Source organism: Zalophus californianus, chromosome 8 (genome assembly GCF_009762305.2).
Source record: "Zalophus californianus isolate mZalCal1 chromosome 8, mZalCal1.pri.v2, whole genome shotgun sequence".
Classification (NCBI taxonomy): domain Eukaryota; kingdom Metazoa; phylum Chordata; class Mammalia; order Carnivora; family Otariidae; genus Zalophus; species Zalophus californianus.
This window is the reverse complement of record NC_045602.1, coordinates 101,305,619-101,322,550: the sequence shown is the minus strand read 5'-3', so window position 1 is coordinate 101,322,550 and position 16,932 is coordinate 101,305,619. Positions and strand designations below refer to the sequence as shown.

The 16,932-nt window shown below is 45.1% G+C and overlaps 1 protein-coding gene across 2 annotated transcripts in view; it reads left to right on the top strand.

Annotated features, from left to right (window-relative positions):
* ISM1 (isthmin 1) overlaps window positions 1-16,932 on the top strand; it is a 73,489-nt gene that overhangs the window by 29,718 nt on the left and 26,839 nt on the right. For both annotated transcript variants that reach the window (XM_027622125.2, XM_027622126.1), the window contains exon 2: window positions 16,355-16,594. In XM_027622125.2, coding sequence (XP_027477926.1) covers window positions 16,355-16,594 — 240 coding nt within the window. The remainder of the gene's footprint in view (window positions 1-16,354; window positions 16,595-16,932) is intronic.

Genomic DNA, 16,932 nt, shown 5'->3' with positions numbered 1-16,932 from the left:
TTTTCTTCTGAAAAGCAAGAAACTGATTTCCTTTGGTCAGAGAATGAACAGACCCACTTGTAACAAACTCTATCTTCTGACTTCTAGAGCCTGCTTTCAAAAGTCAGGATGTTGAAAGTCATGCGTAAGTTATGGAACCGGGCATGTGGGAGAAGTTTCTGTGTACTGTGTGCCTTTTCTGTAGACCGCTGGGGAGGGCGAGCATTTAACTGACTACTCATGATTTGGTTAAAAATGGATTTTTCTCTACCTAAAAACCAGTCTTTCCATCTGCAGACGTGGGGAGTGAAGGGGAGAGTCTAAGCTGAAGCCGACAAATGGCATTTTAACAGAATGAGGTATAAATTTGCTGGAGGAGAGGAAATCTCTGGTTGCTGCACGAACCCTTTCCAGAACCCCCTGTGGGGGTTGTCTGAAGACAGCATTCTCTTGGGTTGGATTCATCCATCAGGCTTCTGTTTTCCAGAAGGTCTCCCTGGGAGAATAAGGAGCAAGTGTGCAGGGGAGCTGGTGAAGGAATGCTCCTTGGGGGTGTTTCCCTTTGGAATGGGGCACATTTTCATGGTGACTGCTGAGGATAGGCTGGGAACAGATAGATTTGCTTCTTCAACTTCATACCTGAGTCATTCTTTAATTTCCTGAAAAATTGTGAGTTAGCTGTTGGACAGTTTGGAATTTAACCTTGATGATGGGTTTGCTGTGTGGAGCTTTTAGGGCAGTGGGGAGCTCTCAGGTTTGAAAAGGAGCCACCTCCAAACCATGGTAATAGGCACTTGGCATTTGGGGTGCCTGAAGGAAGCTCTCAGTCTAATTCTCTCCTCTGTCTTCTGCCTTCTTTCTTCCCTCTTTTCTTGTATACTGATTGATAATTTCTCTTTGACCTTCCTGAGGGCCTCCTCGTGGGCCTTGTTGAATCTGCTAGCCCTCTGAGCTAGCAAAATTTATCTAGTAGCCAGTCAGGGCCCAAGCCTGTCTCTCCCCATGGACCCACATAGCTTATTCAGAGATAGATACACGGTGAAGGGGATGTCAGTTAGAAACCCTTTGCTGCCCCATTCGGGACACTTACTACCTAAGCGAGCAGGACAAGGCTAGAATATATTGATGCTGGGGATAAGTGGGAAGCAAGTCAAATCTTATAGTACACCCTCCACCTTCGAAGTTCTACCTTTTCACCCCGTGTCTTGGTTTCTAATGTCACCTGACTCAGCAACAGCTTCCTTCACCCCGGGACTCAGGAAGATGAGGAGGTCTGCCCTGGACTTCCTCACTGGGGGGTTGTGGAGGGGGACATCCCTGAGGAGTGGGTGACAGCTCAGAGGGTCTCCCCAGGCTGGACTGGATGCCTTGGGGCTAATTTGCTATTCACCTGATTACATTTCCCCAGTAAAAATACACCAACCATTTGAGAGCCCTTCATTTCCTGAAAGTTTTTCCCTTTGCTAAAGTGACTATCAGAATAATAGCTCCGTAACTACTGCTCCGCTACCTGTTCCTCATATTTTCCTGGTTAGAGCCAAGGATCTCAGATGTTAGCCTGCATCTGAATTACTGGAAGGGCTGGTTAAAACACAAACTGCTGGGCCCCACCCCAGAGACTGATTCTGCAGGGTGGGGCCTGAGAATCAGCATTTTTCCAAGTTAACACGTAGTGCTGATGCTGGGGACCACACTTTGAGTACAAGTAAGTTAAAGTGATAACTCAGCTTATTACCAGCTTTCCGTGAGCTTGGTGAACACATGTATACACTTATGTATCCATATGTATAAATATGTGCATCTGCAAATCAATATGTATCTCGACATACATATGTATCATCTTTGGATTCTTATTTGACATTGAAGAGAAGCAAGTAGATTTGGAAAATGTTCAGAATCAGAACTGAATGTACCTGGGCTCCTACCCCTCATCTCCTTCAGAGTCTTCTTTCTGTCCCTGCTTCCCAAGCCCCTCCTGCCCCATGTTGCTGGTACACTCGCTGGGTGTTGAATGGTGAATCGGTCATGCCCAGGTGGCTGTCCCCTTTGGTCCCTCCAGTGCAGTCTCTACATTCTCTGGGCAGAGGGTAAAGCTGGGCACTGCTCCTGATGTCACTGGGAGGCAGGTGCCTCTGCCATGTCATGCTGGGCAGAACTTGGGGTCGCCTCACAAGTGGAGACCAAGCCAGGAACTGAGGCAGGGAGAACTTTCCCCACCTTTGCCAGAGCCTCTGTTCATTCCCCCACATCCCAGGACCCTAACATGTTTTCAGGGAGGTGGGGTGATTCAGCTGTGCCCACGCCTATGGGGCTTTGAAATCCTGTTCATTCATACATCCATCTATCCTTCCATCCACTTATTCAAAGGGTATTTAGCAGGTCCAGATTTTTTGATGAGACGGCAACTCAAAAGGGTAAGGCTAACTTTTTGTGCTTCCATTGTGGAAAACTGTGGTGGACAAGAGCAACACCATGGAAGCAGTCAATTCAATAGGAAGCCCCAGCTAGACCCTTTATGAGCCGAGCGACTTTGGTGACATTCTCTGTTCAGTTTTCTCATCTGTACAGTAGAGGTGGTGTGCTTGTACCCATCTGATGCGGAGCTTTGGGAGGCACTGAGTTGATGCATGATGAGTGTTCGGACAAGACTAGCACAGAGAAGACATTTCTGAAAAGGTGCCAGAGGTGGAGGAGTGCTTACAACTAGGGAAGGTAGGAGCTGAGTGGGGAAACATTCAAGAGAAAAGACAGATACCTCGGAGTACTAGAAAGGCTAATGAGAAAAAGGAATAATGAAGAGGAGAAGAAGAGACCTGTGTTTACTACAGAGATGCTCCCCATTTGACAGATGAGAAAATTGAGCCACAGGGAAGCAACGTTGGCAAGGTGAAGCCCCTCTTTTTTCAAAAACTGGATTTCCCTGTACCCTTTATTGTTCAGAAAATAGCAGTGACATGGAAGTGTGGCATCTTTAAGAAATATTCGTGATCTTGCCAATTGCCATTGCTCTAGGATTCCTTCTCTGTTTTCTTTTCTTTTGGATTTTTGGTAGTTATATAAGTTCTGCATCTAAGTAACATACACACCAAAGGGAGCACAAATCACAGTGCACAGCTCAATCAATTTTCACAAAGTGAACATACTGCGTGACCAGCTCCCAGACCAAGAAATAGAGCATGGCTGGTGCCCCCAAAACCCAAGGGCTCCCTTCTTGTCACTAGCACCCCCAGAGTCACCGCTGTCCTAACTTGTAACAGCTCTGGTTCATTCTGCTTGCTTTTAAGCTTTGTATAAATAGAATCATATGTTTTATGTTCTTTGGTATCTGACTTCCTTTGTTCGCTATCATGTTTGTGAGATTCATCAATGTTCTTGGAGGTGGATGTACTTTGTTCATTCTCCTTGCTCCATAGGGTTTCATTCTGTAACTATTTTATGCCTGCATTTTACTTATACATTCTCCTATAGATGGCCAGCCATTGGGCCCCTGGTACTTTCAAAGGTCACCCCAGACTTTTAGCAGGCATGAGGAAGAATGTGATGGCACCAAATGCTAATCTCCAAAGCAACACATGTTTGAGGCCAGGCTCTTTGTGACCTATTTTGTCTGTTCTTTGCCTCTTCTGGCCCTCTGAATAGCTGTCACAATGTTTGCATGAAGTACTATGCGCCATTCCATTCTCTTTTTTTTTTTTTTTTTTAGAGGAGAGTGGGGCGGGAAGAGGGAAAGGGAGAGAATCTTAAGCAGACTCCCCACTGAGTGCAGAGCCTAATGTGGGGGGCCGATCCCAGGATCCTGAGATCATGACCTGAGCCAAAACTGAGACTCGGATGCTTTACCAACTGAGCGACCCAGGCACCCCCATGTGCCATTCCATTCTTACTTCATCCCTTCTCTCTCTCTCTCCCTCTCTCTCTCTCTCTATATATATACACATATATATAGATAGATTTTTTATTTATGAATATATATATATATTTAAATATATACTTTGTTTAGTAGGGGGAATCCTGGACTCATTTTCCTAGGAAACCTCATATTAGCCCATTCATTCCCAACTTGTGCAGGGTGACTATATATATATTTATTTATAAATATAAATTATATATATAATATATAAGTATATATTGCACGTGTTAGTGTATAAAATCAGACTGCCCAAGTGAAGAGGCATTGGGCTAGTATAAGTTTTCCTAAGAAAATGAGTCCAGGACTCCCCCACCAAAGGAAATGGGGGAGCAGAGTTGAGGATGAAATCAACAGTGTGCTGCAGGCTAGTATTCTTGAGCCATCCCCCTTGGAACTGCTACCCCTCGTTACCCCTGGACAGGAGCTGCAGTCGCGGGAGGATGGGGACTTCAAGGGGCTGCAGACCCTCTTAGCCTCAAGACCACCTCCAGGGGAGGAATTAGGACAGCAGGGCACAGTGGTAGGAACAGGGCTGTGGAGGCTACTTACTAGCTAGGGACCTCTCTGACTCACCTTCCCCATCTCTGGAATAGGGGTACTCATGTCTACCTCAAATGGATGTTGTGAAGGTTCGATTTAATGTCCAGTGCCTGGCACGAGTGATCCCGTGGTTTTCCCAGACATGTCCTGTGTGCCCTATATCTTCTCTTTCTGTCTCTAGACCCAGCGTTTGCCCTTCTCCATCCTAACTTGGGCCTTGGGTACTTGATCTATATGTATTACATCAACAGGCTCCCTTGCTCTAGGGCAACAGAAGAAGGGAAGAAGAGAGGGAGGTGGCAGTATTTAGCAAGCCTCTTCTGCCCCCACACACCCACACACCACGCTCCTCCTCCCACTTTGGATAATGGTAACTTCTCCCTTTCCTTGCCTCTTCAGGCCTGGGGCTATAAGATCTCCCTGGCTTTACTGGGCCTGGGTACTGCAGTATCATTGGCGGTTTCCAGCGTCTTTGATCAGACATCTGTAAATTGTTCCTTTATTAAACTCTCCCTGGCCACCCAGTACCTCAGTGCCATCCATTTCCTGCCCAGATTCAGAGTGATACATCCTAATACCATGGTATTTATACTGGGGAGGGTAGTAAACCTGTAAGCATGTTCTCTGTTGCAAACCGCCCCTCTTCATGACCACCCCCAGAAAGCAAGCTTCTGAGAGCCTTGCTGTCCTCTTTTCTTGAACTTCACCTCACTGAATGAATTCTATTGGGAGAATTATCTTTGTCAAGAACAGCATTGGGGGTTGCCTTGTTTCCCTAGGGTTAGAGTAGGAAATTGTATGGGTGCATGGAGGTAATAAAACGGTTGAAAGTAGTGTGGGTTCCCACTGGCACGTGGCCTTTCACCCTCCCTCCACGCCCCTTCGTCAGAGGAGAAACCCCAAGAGAAGTCCTGTTCACAAACCATGCTTCTCCACACTCATTTCAGCTTGCTGCTGCATGGGACCTGTATGCAGATAGGGGTCTTTTAGAGAAAATAAAAGAACATAATATGGTGCTGTGAAAGATTCAGTACATGCTGACTTGAAGTCATTAGTAAGAGTCTGGATCATTTTACTTCCTTACATTGAAAGCTTCCACTCCTAAGGAATTTCCCACTTCTACCTTGCATCTTATATGTGTGTAAGCATTTTTTAACTTCCCCAGTGGAGTCTGAAGTCCTTGAAGAAAAAACACTGTCCAAATATGATTTTCATGATGTTAAAAACATGAGTCTGATACAAATATGAAAGGAATACATATCAAAAATTAATTTAATTAATAAGGGAACTAAGATGCTAACGCCAGGTCAGAGGACTTGAGGAACACATATTTAAAACATACCTTAACAAAATCATAAGGATGTAAATTTGTAAGTTAGAAATAAAACTGATTAATGTCCTATAGGGCAATAAAACAGTAAGTTTTCAGTTATTGTTTCTTTTTTTCCTTAGTTTTATTGATACACAATTGCCATATAATGTTGCATAAGTTTAGAGTGCACAACATAATGATTTGACATATGAATATATTGTGAAATGATCACCACAATAAGTTTGGTTAATATCCATCACCTTACAGAGTTACATGTTTCTTATGATGAGAATTTTTAGGAAATTATTTCTACCAGGTCAAAAAAAAAAAAAGAGGGGCACCCAGGTGGCTCAGTCATTAGGCGTCTGCCTTCGGCTTGGGTCGTGATCCCAGGGTCCTGGGATCGAGCCCCGCATCGGTCTCCCTGCTCCGTGGGAAGCCTGCTTCTCCCTCTCCCACCCCCCTGCTTGTGTTCCCTCTCTCGCTGTGGCTCTCTGTCAAATAAATAAATAAAATCTTAAAAAAAAACTACTTATATTTCTACAGGATGAAAATGTACAGGTTAGCGTGTAACATTTAGTCTGGGCCCTAATCAGTAGTAAATAATAGGTGAAACAAAGCTACCTTCTCCTGGAGAACTAGAAAATCTTGAAGAGGACTGTTGTCCTAAGGCCTGGTATGAATTGAGAGACCTGCAGACATCCTCTTGCTTTATTTCTAAGCTTTGGATAATTTGTCCTTCACAAGCGATGCGCCATTGAACTGTCTCACCCTCCGCAGAGCACCCGGCACAAAGTAGGTGCCCAGGAAGTGTTCGCTGAGCGAATCTAAGAAAGGAACAAACACCCTGACCATTTATAAAGAAAGGTTAGCCAAGCTAAGCCGAGGGACCATAATCGCCTGGTCTACCAGCTATCCACGTAGGGATCAAACAGTTTCCCTGGGAGAACAGACCAGTCCAAATAAGAACAATCTGTATGGGCAGGTGGGGAAGGGAGCCAGTCCTGGTCTCTGCACGTCAGACTGCAGTTGGTCTATGATGGCTCTATAATTGTTTTATAGTGTCAGTAGGGGTTCCCTAATAAATGGGCATTTGCTAGTTTCTGGCAGCCCACAGAGCTGTACAGGTGCATCATGAAAGTGAGAGGGGAGAACTGTTAAATCTCAGGTCTGAATCTTTGAAAAACCGGCAATAGGGCTGTTAACAAAGCAGCACACGTGATTGACGGAAGCGTAGGCAGGGGGTTGTTTTCCAACAGATTTCACCCAGCTTGGCAGTTAGCAGGTGGAGAAGGGGAAGGTGTTCTAGCAATTGAAGATAGTAGTTACATTTTCGATATTTAGACATCAGGTTTTTTGTTTCATCTGCCCACCTTCAATTTGATGTTTTCAAGCATTTGGCATAACTTTTTTTTTTTTTTTTGCATTGTTGGAAAATATTTTTCTTCAGGACTAGTGTCTCCTGAGGACTCTGTTCCTAGGATGTCAGAACTGGATAGATGGAGGGTTTTTTTTTTTTTTTGCAGTTCCCGCTCTACCTCACCATGCCCATTTTACAGAAGAAATAACTGAGCCCTGAATTATTTAGCTTTTGCTGTATAACAAGCCACTCTGAATTCATTAGCTTAAAACGATAAACACTGATTCTTTTCCATGAGTCTGTGGGTCAGCTCAGTGGCTTTTCTAGTCTGGGTTGACTCAGCTAGGGCTGGGTGGTCTAGGATGATCTCCATTTGAGTGGCTCGTCATTGGCTGGCTGATTGAGGGGATTGCTCCATTCCACGTGTGTCTCATCATCCAACAGATTAGCCCAGGCCTCTTCACACAGTGGTCCTGGGATTACAAAGAGCAGCAAAAGTAGACAAGCCCCAGTACACAAGTACTTTTCATTGGCCAAGCACAATGACAGTGTGGGAAGCAGCTACCCAAAGCATGGACATTAAGAGAGTATTTGTAGGCATTTTTGCAAACCATAGACACAAAGGTATAGTAACCCGCCTAAGCTTACAAAACTAGATAGGGGCAATGCTAGGACATAGAACCAGGTCTCGTACCTCCTGGCCCAGGCCCCTTCCACAGTGCCATGAACCCTTTTCCAGGATTTCAAGGTAAAGGTCCAGTTCCCTTTAAAACTTATTTTGGAGGTACTTGGAACAGAGATTTATGGTAGGGTTCAGTGAAGGGTCTTGACTTGGGGTGTTGAAAGAAATCCATCTTCTTGATTAAAATAATAATCTGGGCAAGGGTCACCAGGGTCACTCCCACCCCAGGCCAGCGTCTGGGGGTCTGCCATCTAATGCTCTTTGGTTCTGCCTCTCAACAGCCGAACACCAGCCTTGACCTGGGCCTTGGAAGCCCCCCATTCCATGCATCTCCTTGTCCTGTTTGACACCCTCCCACTCTGGTCAAGGGAAGACTTAGATAGTTGGGCCATTAAGGCATGTTAATAATCTGGTGCCTCTTCAAATCAGGTCCTGGAGGATGGGTCCTGGACAGCTCCCCCTCTGTTTTCTTTGCTACAAATGGAGAAATCACGACTTGAAAAGCCCTCAGTAATCCAGACTCATGAAATATTTGCTCAAAATTTGACATGGAGGGGAGGCTAAGCCCCACATGGCCAAAGGGCCCCCTGGTGGCTGCCCTTGGCCTGTTCTCTACAGCCCTGAGAAAGTTAGCTCTGCCCTCAAACTCAGACAGCCCTCTCGGCAGACAAAATCTCCCTGTATCTTATTCTTGAGGAGCATTTGTCTCACACCAAAAGGGACTCATCAAAGTGTGCCTTCTAGGCAGGTCCACCATTCCCTCTGAGAAAGGTTCTGGAAAATACAATTTCTCCATCCCCTTACATTTGCAGAGATATTTTAGATGATGAATGAAGGTTTCTTTTGGCCAAATTGGCTTCCGACCCTTGAGCTCTACATCTTACATTTTTTCTTAGACTTGAAAGAATAATTTGTGTTTCACTTCTATTCATTCTTTAGCCTCACAGGACATAAAGGAAATGGGTCCCTGATAGTTCCCACTTGAACAATCACAAATAACACACACATTTCCAAGATCAAAGCTGTTTATAGCAGTATCGGAGACAAGCCAGTGGGCTATTGACTTCCATTTTGTCAGTCAGGCCCAAGAGCCTTCCATTAAGGAAGAAGCACAGGAGTGGGTGGCCCACCATAGTGGCCCCTTCCCCCAGGGAACCAGCTCCCTGCTCAAACGCAACTAGTTGACCATTCTTCATGTCTTCTAAGGCCTTGCCTGGGATCATCAGCAGGGTCATTCCCAAGCCCTAAAATAGACATTCTCGCGATACATTCTGCCACTGTAACGTAAGATTCCTCAGCCATTAGTCAGGCTTTCAACAGAAGGATCCATTCCCAATCGAGATGCCACACTCCTGCATTCTTGAAACATGATGTGCCTGTGTCACTCGCTCCCAGGGTCGTCTTCAAGCTGCTACAACAAAGATTGAAGCATATTTCTGGCCATTTCCCCTCTGCCAGGAAGTTGCCATTCCGTGCTTGCTCTTAAATAAAGCCACTGATATTGTCATGCTCCTGCTGCCTGGAGGGGAGCAATTACCATCACACCTGAACAGAGAGAGAGCAGAAGGTGGCCAGCCTTGTCATCTGCGTCTTCACCCGTGGGTCCTGCTTACTTCTTTCTGACACTTTGCAGACCAAGCCTCCACCACCCCCTACTGCCACTCCTATAATAGTCTCGATGCTGTCTGCCCGAACCCTAAGGGCAAGTGCACCCCCCTGAGAAAGCCGACTTCACTGCCTGAAACTCATTTTGTTTATTCTGTTTTCTCTTCCTAGAAGCGCTTGCTCCCCAATCATGTGTAAAGATAATCAGGGTGCCCTTTTGTTCTTTTAGCTCCCCAAATGGGGAAATTTTGCTCTTCCCTTTGAAATACCACCAGTGGCATTCTTGAACTTATTTTTAGATGCGTGGAAGTGTTCCAGACAAAAATCGATGCCTAGTGCAGATAAAGCTCTGAGTCCTGAGTGTGTTTATCATGGGTAGAAGAAAAACGGAGTGTTTTAATGTGAAAGGAGCATGGCCATATGCCTGGGTGCAGTATGGCTTCCTTTAATCTGGAAAAAGGAAACAAGCATTGTCGATAATAATATGCAGATGTCCAGCCCCAAATGAGGACATATTGCTAATTAGCTATATTGTTAGTATGTTTTAAGGAGAGAGGCTGCAGTGACATTAATTATAATCTCTGTTGTTTGTTGTTCAAAGTCTATGAGACCAAAAGCATTGCTAATAATATCTTCTTTAATATCTTCAATAGACGATTCCTAGATGGTTTTTTTCTTCAGAATCCCACATAAAAGCCACATTAGGGGTAATGAGGCCTGTAGCCTGAGCCTAATTAAAATGAAATCTAACTAGGCCCATAGCCATCATTATCATCAACTAGTACTTATTGGGTGCCCCCTGAGCTTGTGGGATTGGAGGGTGTGGGCTTTGAGATTGCAGATATGCTTGTGCTTTGCCCTCCAGAAATTTGCCATCCCGTCTGCCTCCAAGAAGTCTGCCTGGTTGTGTTAATCTGGGAATAGTTACCACAGCCTTGTAAAGAAAAAAAAAAAAAAAGCACTAAAACTCTCCTAGCCAGCCACCAATTTGTGCCTCTTCTGGAGGTTCTGGAAATGGTCAGATAAGCCTTCCCCCCCCTCCCACATACCAGCCTTTAGTAGATGTTTGCAGAATAGGGCAGGTGCCTATTTGCAGACTGGGACAATGATGCTTAGCACACTTTTCCCAAAGGTAGACCCATCACCCATTTCCATGCCTTGATTGCCTCCCCGTGAGCTGATCACCCTCATTTGCCCTGTGTCCCCCCAAAAAACCTCCCCCTCTCCATCTGCCTATGCCAAATGGCCAGCTGGAATCTCTGAACATCGTGACCACTTTGACCTCGATGTGGCTGCGGCGACCCTTGCCAGTCACGAGGATAGCCAGAATGAGCAGCTCCCTGCCATGCAGTGGCTGGAGGCAGTGGTTGGGCCAGTGATGTCCTGGGAAGAAAGGATGCAGATGATAAAGCATCTGGCTTATCATCTTAGAAACTGTCCCCAGTCTACAGATGAGAGACATTTTTCTTCTCTGTTCATCTTGGTAGAGCCTTCCCAGGGGCATTCAGGACCAGCTGCTGAGAGCTGGGAGGAGGGAGGAGATCCCAGCACCCCATAGCTTCAGAAGCCTCCAGATGACCCAGAAAATGCCACCAGGGAAGTGGTGGCCTGGAGGAAAATCACAACACTATGACAGAAAGCTTTCAGACCAAAGGAGATCTCTGTGCTGGGCCTGATGTTTATATTCTTTAACTCCGTAATGTCTTACTAAGACCGCAGAGTGGCCCCACTCCATCCCAGCTCGGATGCCTTTTGGGTCTCTATGCCAGGCCCTGCCACGCCCTGGGGAGTCTGCACCCATTTGCTTTGCCAGGATTGTAGGGTCCGCTGGCCCACCCACCCCCACCCTGCTCTGTGCTCTGCACCTGCTTCACTTGCTTCACTTTTGCTTGCCTCTGCGGTCTCGGCTCAGACATTATTTCTTCAGGCAAACCTTTCTCTATTTTTAACACCAATGTTCCAAGTAACGAGTGTCATAATTCCTACCTCAAATGGTGACAGTATTTTTCATGCTTTCTCTTTTGTGTGTATCATCCTAAGTTCATGGATTCGCATGGATTTTATATGCAGTGGTGAACTACAAACTTTGTTTTGACACCCAAATTGTCTAATCTTTGTGCAGTGAGGACCCTTTAACCTGGCTCCTGTGTTCTTTTGGGAGGGCACCATTAACCACTAAAAGCTTCCTCATTTTTTGGCGCATCCAAGTATCCCAAACTCACCTATACTTCCCTGCCCAAGCTCTGGAATCAGTGGGCCGTTTGTCCAAGGGGCTCTGGTTTCTTTTCGTGAGGGCAAACCCCTTGAAATTTAATGATAGGATTTTAAGACAAATTAAAGGAAATATTACATTACACAGTGAGGAATACACTTGAGAAATGTAATATACAGATGCTGACACAATGAGAAAACTCTGTAAAGGTATGGGGAAGGGCATAGATAGCAGAGTGGGCATATGTAGCCTGGCTGCCACTGTGAAGTTCACCACGATGACTCACTAAATGCCCTGTTGGTACCTCTGTCCGCTGCCGATTGTGTACCTTGCAGAGAACCGAGCACCCAGCTTTGAGTCCCTTCACTGAACAGGGCTTTTCCCTTTCCATTGGTAGTCACAGCTCTAATATTTGAGTCATAACAGGGAACGTTGCTACTGGTGCTGTAGCATTGTCAACGTTAACATTAATGCTCGGGGCTGTGGTAAAATAAGTTAAGAGGTCACCAGTCCAGGATTCCTATGATGGTTCTACCCTGCCATCTCGGACCCAGGCTCCCCTATCTTTCCGTTCAGCCATCTTTAGAGACTAGCCTTCAACCTCATGACTGCCAGCAGCCTCATTTCACTTGAAGCACTTGTATCTGCATTCCAGGTAGGAGAAAGTGTAAGAGAGAAAAGCAAAAGGTAAACCGCCTCCCAGTCGGCAGTTTCATCCAGCACCTTCCGCGTACATCTTATTGGGTGGAACTGCATCACATGGTCGCTCCTGGCTGCAGTGGTTGCCAGGAAATGTAGTTTTAGCCAGGTACAGTGCCCCCTGACAGGAATACTGAGTAAAAACGAATGAATGAATGAATGAATGAATGAATGAATGAATGAATGAATAAATAAATAAATAAATAAATAATAGGGGAATAGAATTGGGTAGGCAATTGCAAATATCCGCCACAATACTGCCATCTAAGGCAAAATACATGGCTCCCATTTTATTATTTTATCATAGTTGTTAACATTTTATTATTACTTTTTTCCCCCATTTTAGATAAGAACGGTAGTAAAATAACGGAGGGAAAGGACAGACTTTATGCACAAAGATGGGGAGCATCAAGTAGTAGCTATATAATTTGATCACTGTAGATCGCCTGCCTCAGCTGTTGAGCAGTGCATGTGTATAAACCATATAACAGCCTTAGGGCTTCGGTTCCTCTTTTTATTGGTAATCCCAGCTCCAGAGAGAACAGTGCGACCGGAGCTGCAGCACTGATTGAAGATCAGCTCAAAGACGCATTATGGGTAAAGAAATGTTTTCTCAAACTCAGCCGACCTCATGTCATGTGAATTTAGGCAAAATGATCCTGCAGCACCACAGAAAGCATGGTGATGTTTCCTTTCTTTAGCTCCTGGACTTGCACAAGATAATGCCTTAAAAAAGAGCATTTGCTTTTCTAAATAAAACACAAACTATTTAAAATCTTCATTTTGCAGTCCACCCTTCCTGAGAATCTTCACTCTGCTAGCATAACTTAAGTAGGACACTCAGCGGGTGAGCTCGTTGATAGAGATGGAGTGATGGCCATCAACCAAGACCTCCGGGGAGGGGGCGGGGCGGGGCTGCTCTGCAAGGAAGACGGGCAGTGTGTTCCTGAGAAAAGATGAAGAAAAGGCTTTCTCCTGCATCGTTGCTGGATCCTGTTTGCTGCCTCCCACCCCAGATGTAAAACTGAGATTTTCAAAATAATGGTTACTTCCGAATCTTGTTATTGATTGAATAAAGTGGAGTTTCATTGTATATGAGGCATCGTAAGACATCCTTCTCTCCTCGGGCTTCCAGCTTCTGGAAATTTGGGGCCATGCCATTGCTGAGAGCCGAGGTTTCCAGTTCAATATGTTTTGATAAAGATGCAAGAGGAATTCAGATATTCAGAGACTGTCATTAGTGTTTCTTTATTACTTCTCATCTTCCAAATGCTTTATGAACACTAAGCTTGTTTGGAGCACGGGTCGGGGAATTGGGAAAAGATGGAGAAATGCCACAATTCTGTGCAGAACTCAAGCCAAAACACACTTTAGCCCCAGTCTATTCCCGGCAGAGAATCTTGTGGCCTGAGCTGACCAGCCAATTGCCCTAACTCCACACTTCTCTCTCTCGCTGTCTCTCTCTCTTTCTCTCTCTTTTTTCATGTATAGACACAACCCAACTGAGTTGTCTTGACCATCCTGCTGGGACAGCATGGGACTCCCCTTATTATCTGCTGTTTTACATGGAGGATCATTGAGCTACAGAGAGTTTAATGGGTTTTCTTGGTCCATGGCTGAGCCAGGATCACTCTGTGGTGGTATATCTCCTACCAAGAAATTCCCGGGTCAGACCCAAGAAATGAATCAGATTCAGTCCTTGGTTTCTGAGCCATCTAAACAAAATGCCAAATAGCATTTCCTATCTCTTCTCCTAAAATGTGAGTTTTAAGAGTAGAAAGTGTACTTCTTCACAGGGTAAAGGAAGGAGAGCTCCATTTTGAACTCAGTTAAGCAGTGTGTCCCAGTTACTACAACAAAGTTAGGGCTGGATATGCAGGCAATCCCTGAAGCAACTGGCACGCAAGCCTTGGTCCCCTTCTGAGAGTTATACTCACAAATCCTCTGCAAGAAATTCTCTATGAGAATCCAACTATGCTCACTAACACTGTTGGAGAAGTTTTAGGGTTAGGGATCCAGGAAGAAGAACAAGAGGACAATTGCCTTCAGTTCTCACTCCTTGGACTATGATAGAGAGATCTCTTATGTTGAGGGAAGACTTAGCATGCTCCTCTCTCTCTCTCTCCTTCCCCTGCTCTCCTTCCCTCCCCTCCCCCCCCCATTGTGCTGGACTCAGTCTCAGCATAATACATTTGGCCCTCATTGCATTGAGCAATGCCCGGGAATGCCAGGGCAACTCCCTTTACAAGGATGTGCCCGGAGACAAAACCATGGCAGAGAGGGGGCTGGAAAGGTGAACAAAGACACTGCCCTTGGCCACATTTCTTGAGCAAAAAAGGGAGGGCAAGCAAAAACATGATGACAAGCATTCAGGTTCTCCCCGCTGTGTAACTCTCTAACTGCATGTTTTAAAGAAGTGAGAGCAGACAGGGAAGGGTGCCCCGGACCCTTGCCAGAATCTCTGTCTGGGGAAGGGTCGGTGTGCAGCCTGGTGGTCCCTTGCCCTCTTGGCATATTCACCAAGGTGGTCTCTGCACCAGCACGTTTATTCCTCAGCTCCATTTCTGTTTAAACGATATAGGAAAGATCCATGCCTTCAGATTAGCTCTCTAAGAAGATATTTATCTGCTACATGTGTTTCATCCTCTGGCCGTTCTTGACCTTTGGTACTCAGAGTCGGGAGCATTTTGATACCAGATGTAACCCTTTGGCTAGGTCAAAGGCACCTCGGTGGGGCAGGGAGTGTGTGTGGAGACAGTGTGCTAGAATATACACTCCAAAACCCCAAAACATACCCAAGAATAACAAGAGCTTTAGCCACTGACCCAAACGCTGGTGAAATTCTATCTCTACCTCTCCCTCCACCAGTAAACATGAAAATGCTATTCCTGAAGGGATGGAGGAAGCCTCCAATGAGAAGTCCAGGGAGAACAAGAGGAGAAGGGTTGGTTTGGGAAAGAAGTCCAGCAACTTCTACACTCTTCAATCACTACAAAAATTTTACCCAAATGACAACTAGAGACATTTTTTTACTAGCTGGGAAAAACAACAGACTTGCACTTTTCTTTTCAGAATAAAGGTATTAAATTTCAAAATGCCTTCTTGTCACTTTTTCTTTGGCTATCCCCGTCTCTTCCTCCTCATCGCGCACCGTCTTCCCTCCTTCGCTCCATACCAGCCTCACTGGCCTTCTTTCTGTCCCACAAAGAGGCCAAGATCATCTCCAGCTCAGGACTGTCTTACTTGCTGTTTCCTCTGCGAGAATGTTCCTCCCCCAGATTGCAGCAGGTGTTCAGGTCTCGCCTTCCCAAATAAGTTTTCCCCAGAAACCTGTCCAATATTGTCCCTGGCCACTGTCCACCATGTTCTTTCTTCTTACCAGTCACCACCTTCTGATCTGATTTTATTTGTCATATTTATTATTTTGTTCCCTCAATTAGTGGTACACATTAAGAGAATAGGGCCCATGTCTTGTTCATGGCTCTATGTCCTGTGCCTAGAATGTGGTTGACACTTGATAACCGGATGGATGGATGGATGAATGGATGGATGGATGGATGGATGGATATAGTCAATGATTTGGCCCAAGTATTTTATCCAGTTTGGTCAGATCTTTTGTTCCATGGCCTGTACCAAAGAAACAAGCTCTGTACCCGGGGGCTATAACTAATGCCAGAGTGATTAATTAGTTGAAGCTATGAGAAGGAAACCATCATTTGATTCCAGTTCTGAATGAACACCTATTCTCCTTCACAATAGCACTTTCATGTTGATGTGCTTCAATGTATAATAAATATCCCATAACACCTTAGTCCTCTGAAAATTCCCGAGTAGCAGGCTGGGAAAAGTTTCCTGATGATTTGACTTTTTGAAGATGGAGTAACTAAACCAAGGGGAGTGAAGATGAATTGAGAATACCATTCTGGTTTAATTCCAGCCACGTGAATTGTCTTTGCTCTTGAATTTAATGGACTGTTAAGGGGGGTATTTTCAAATCATGCGCCTCCTATTTATTTGTCCGTTTGCTTGTTTGTTTGTTTGTTTGTTTGTTTTAGAATAACCTCCACATGGAAAGTGACTCTGCATCAGAAACGAGCTTTCCTTTCTCCAAAGAAGCAGCAGGGGAACATCTGGACCACCAGGCTGCACACCAACCCTTCCCCAGACAGCGATTCCGGCAAGAGCCTGGGCACCCTTCACTGCAAAGAGATGGCCCCAGATCCTTTCTCCTTGATCTACCAAACTTTCCAGACCTTTCCAAAGCTGACATCAATGGGCAGAATCCAAATATCCAGGTAACGCTCAAGAGTTGAAAGGTGGAAGAAAATGAAACAATCTTTTTGTGTCCTGATCTGATTCCAAAGCAACTACTACCTTACCTCACTTTTTTTCTTACCCCCTTATGAATCTGGTTAACAATCATATTATCTCTGTAAGAGCAGTGTTGTATTGCATCTGTGTGACACCCTTGATTGGGAGATGCTCCCTTATTTTATGCACCACTAAAAAAAGAAACACTGATAATTAAAGTAGGACACACCAATGATTACAACATATCCTGCTCTCAGAGATGTTGAAATGTAAAAACAAAGCAAAATTATATGCCCTGAAATTGATAAAATATCATAGCTGT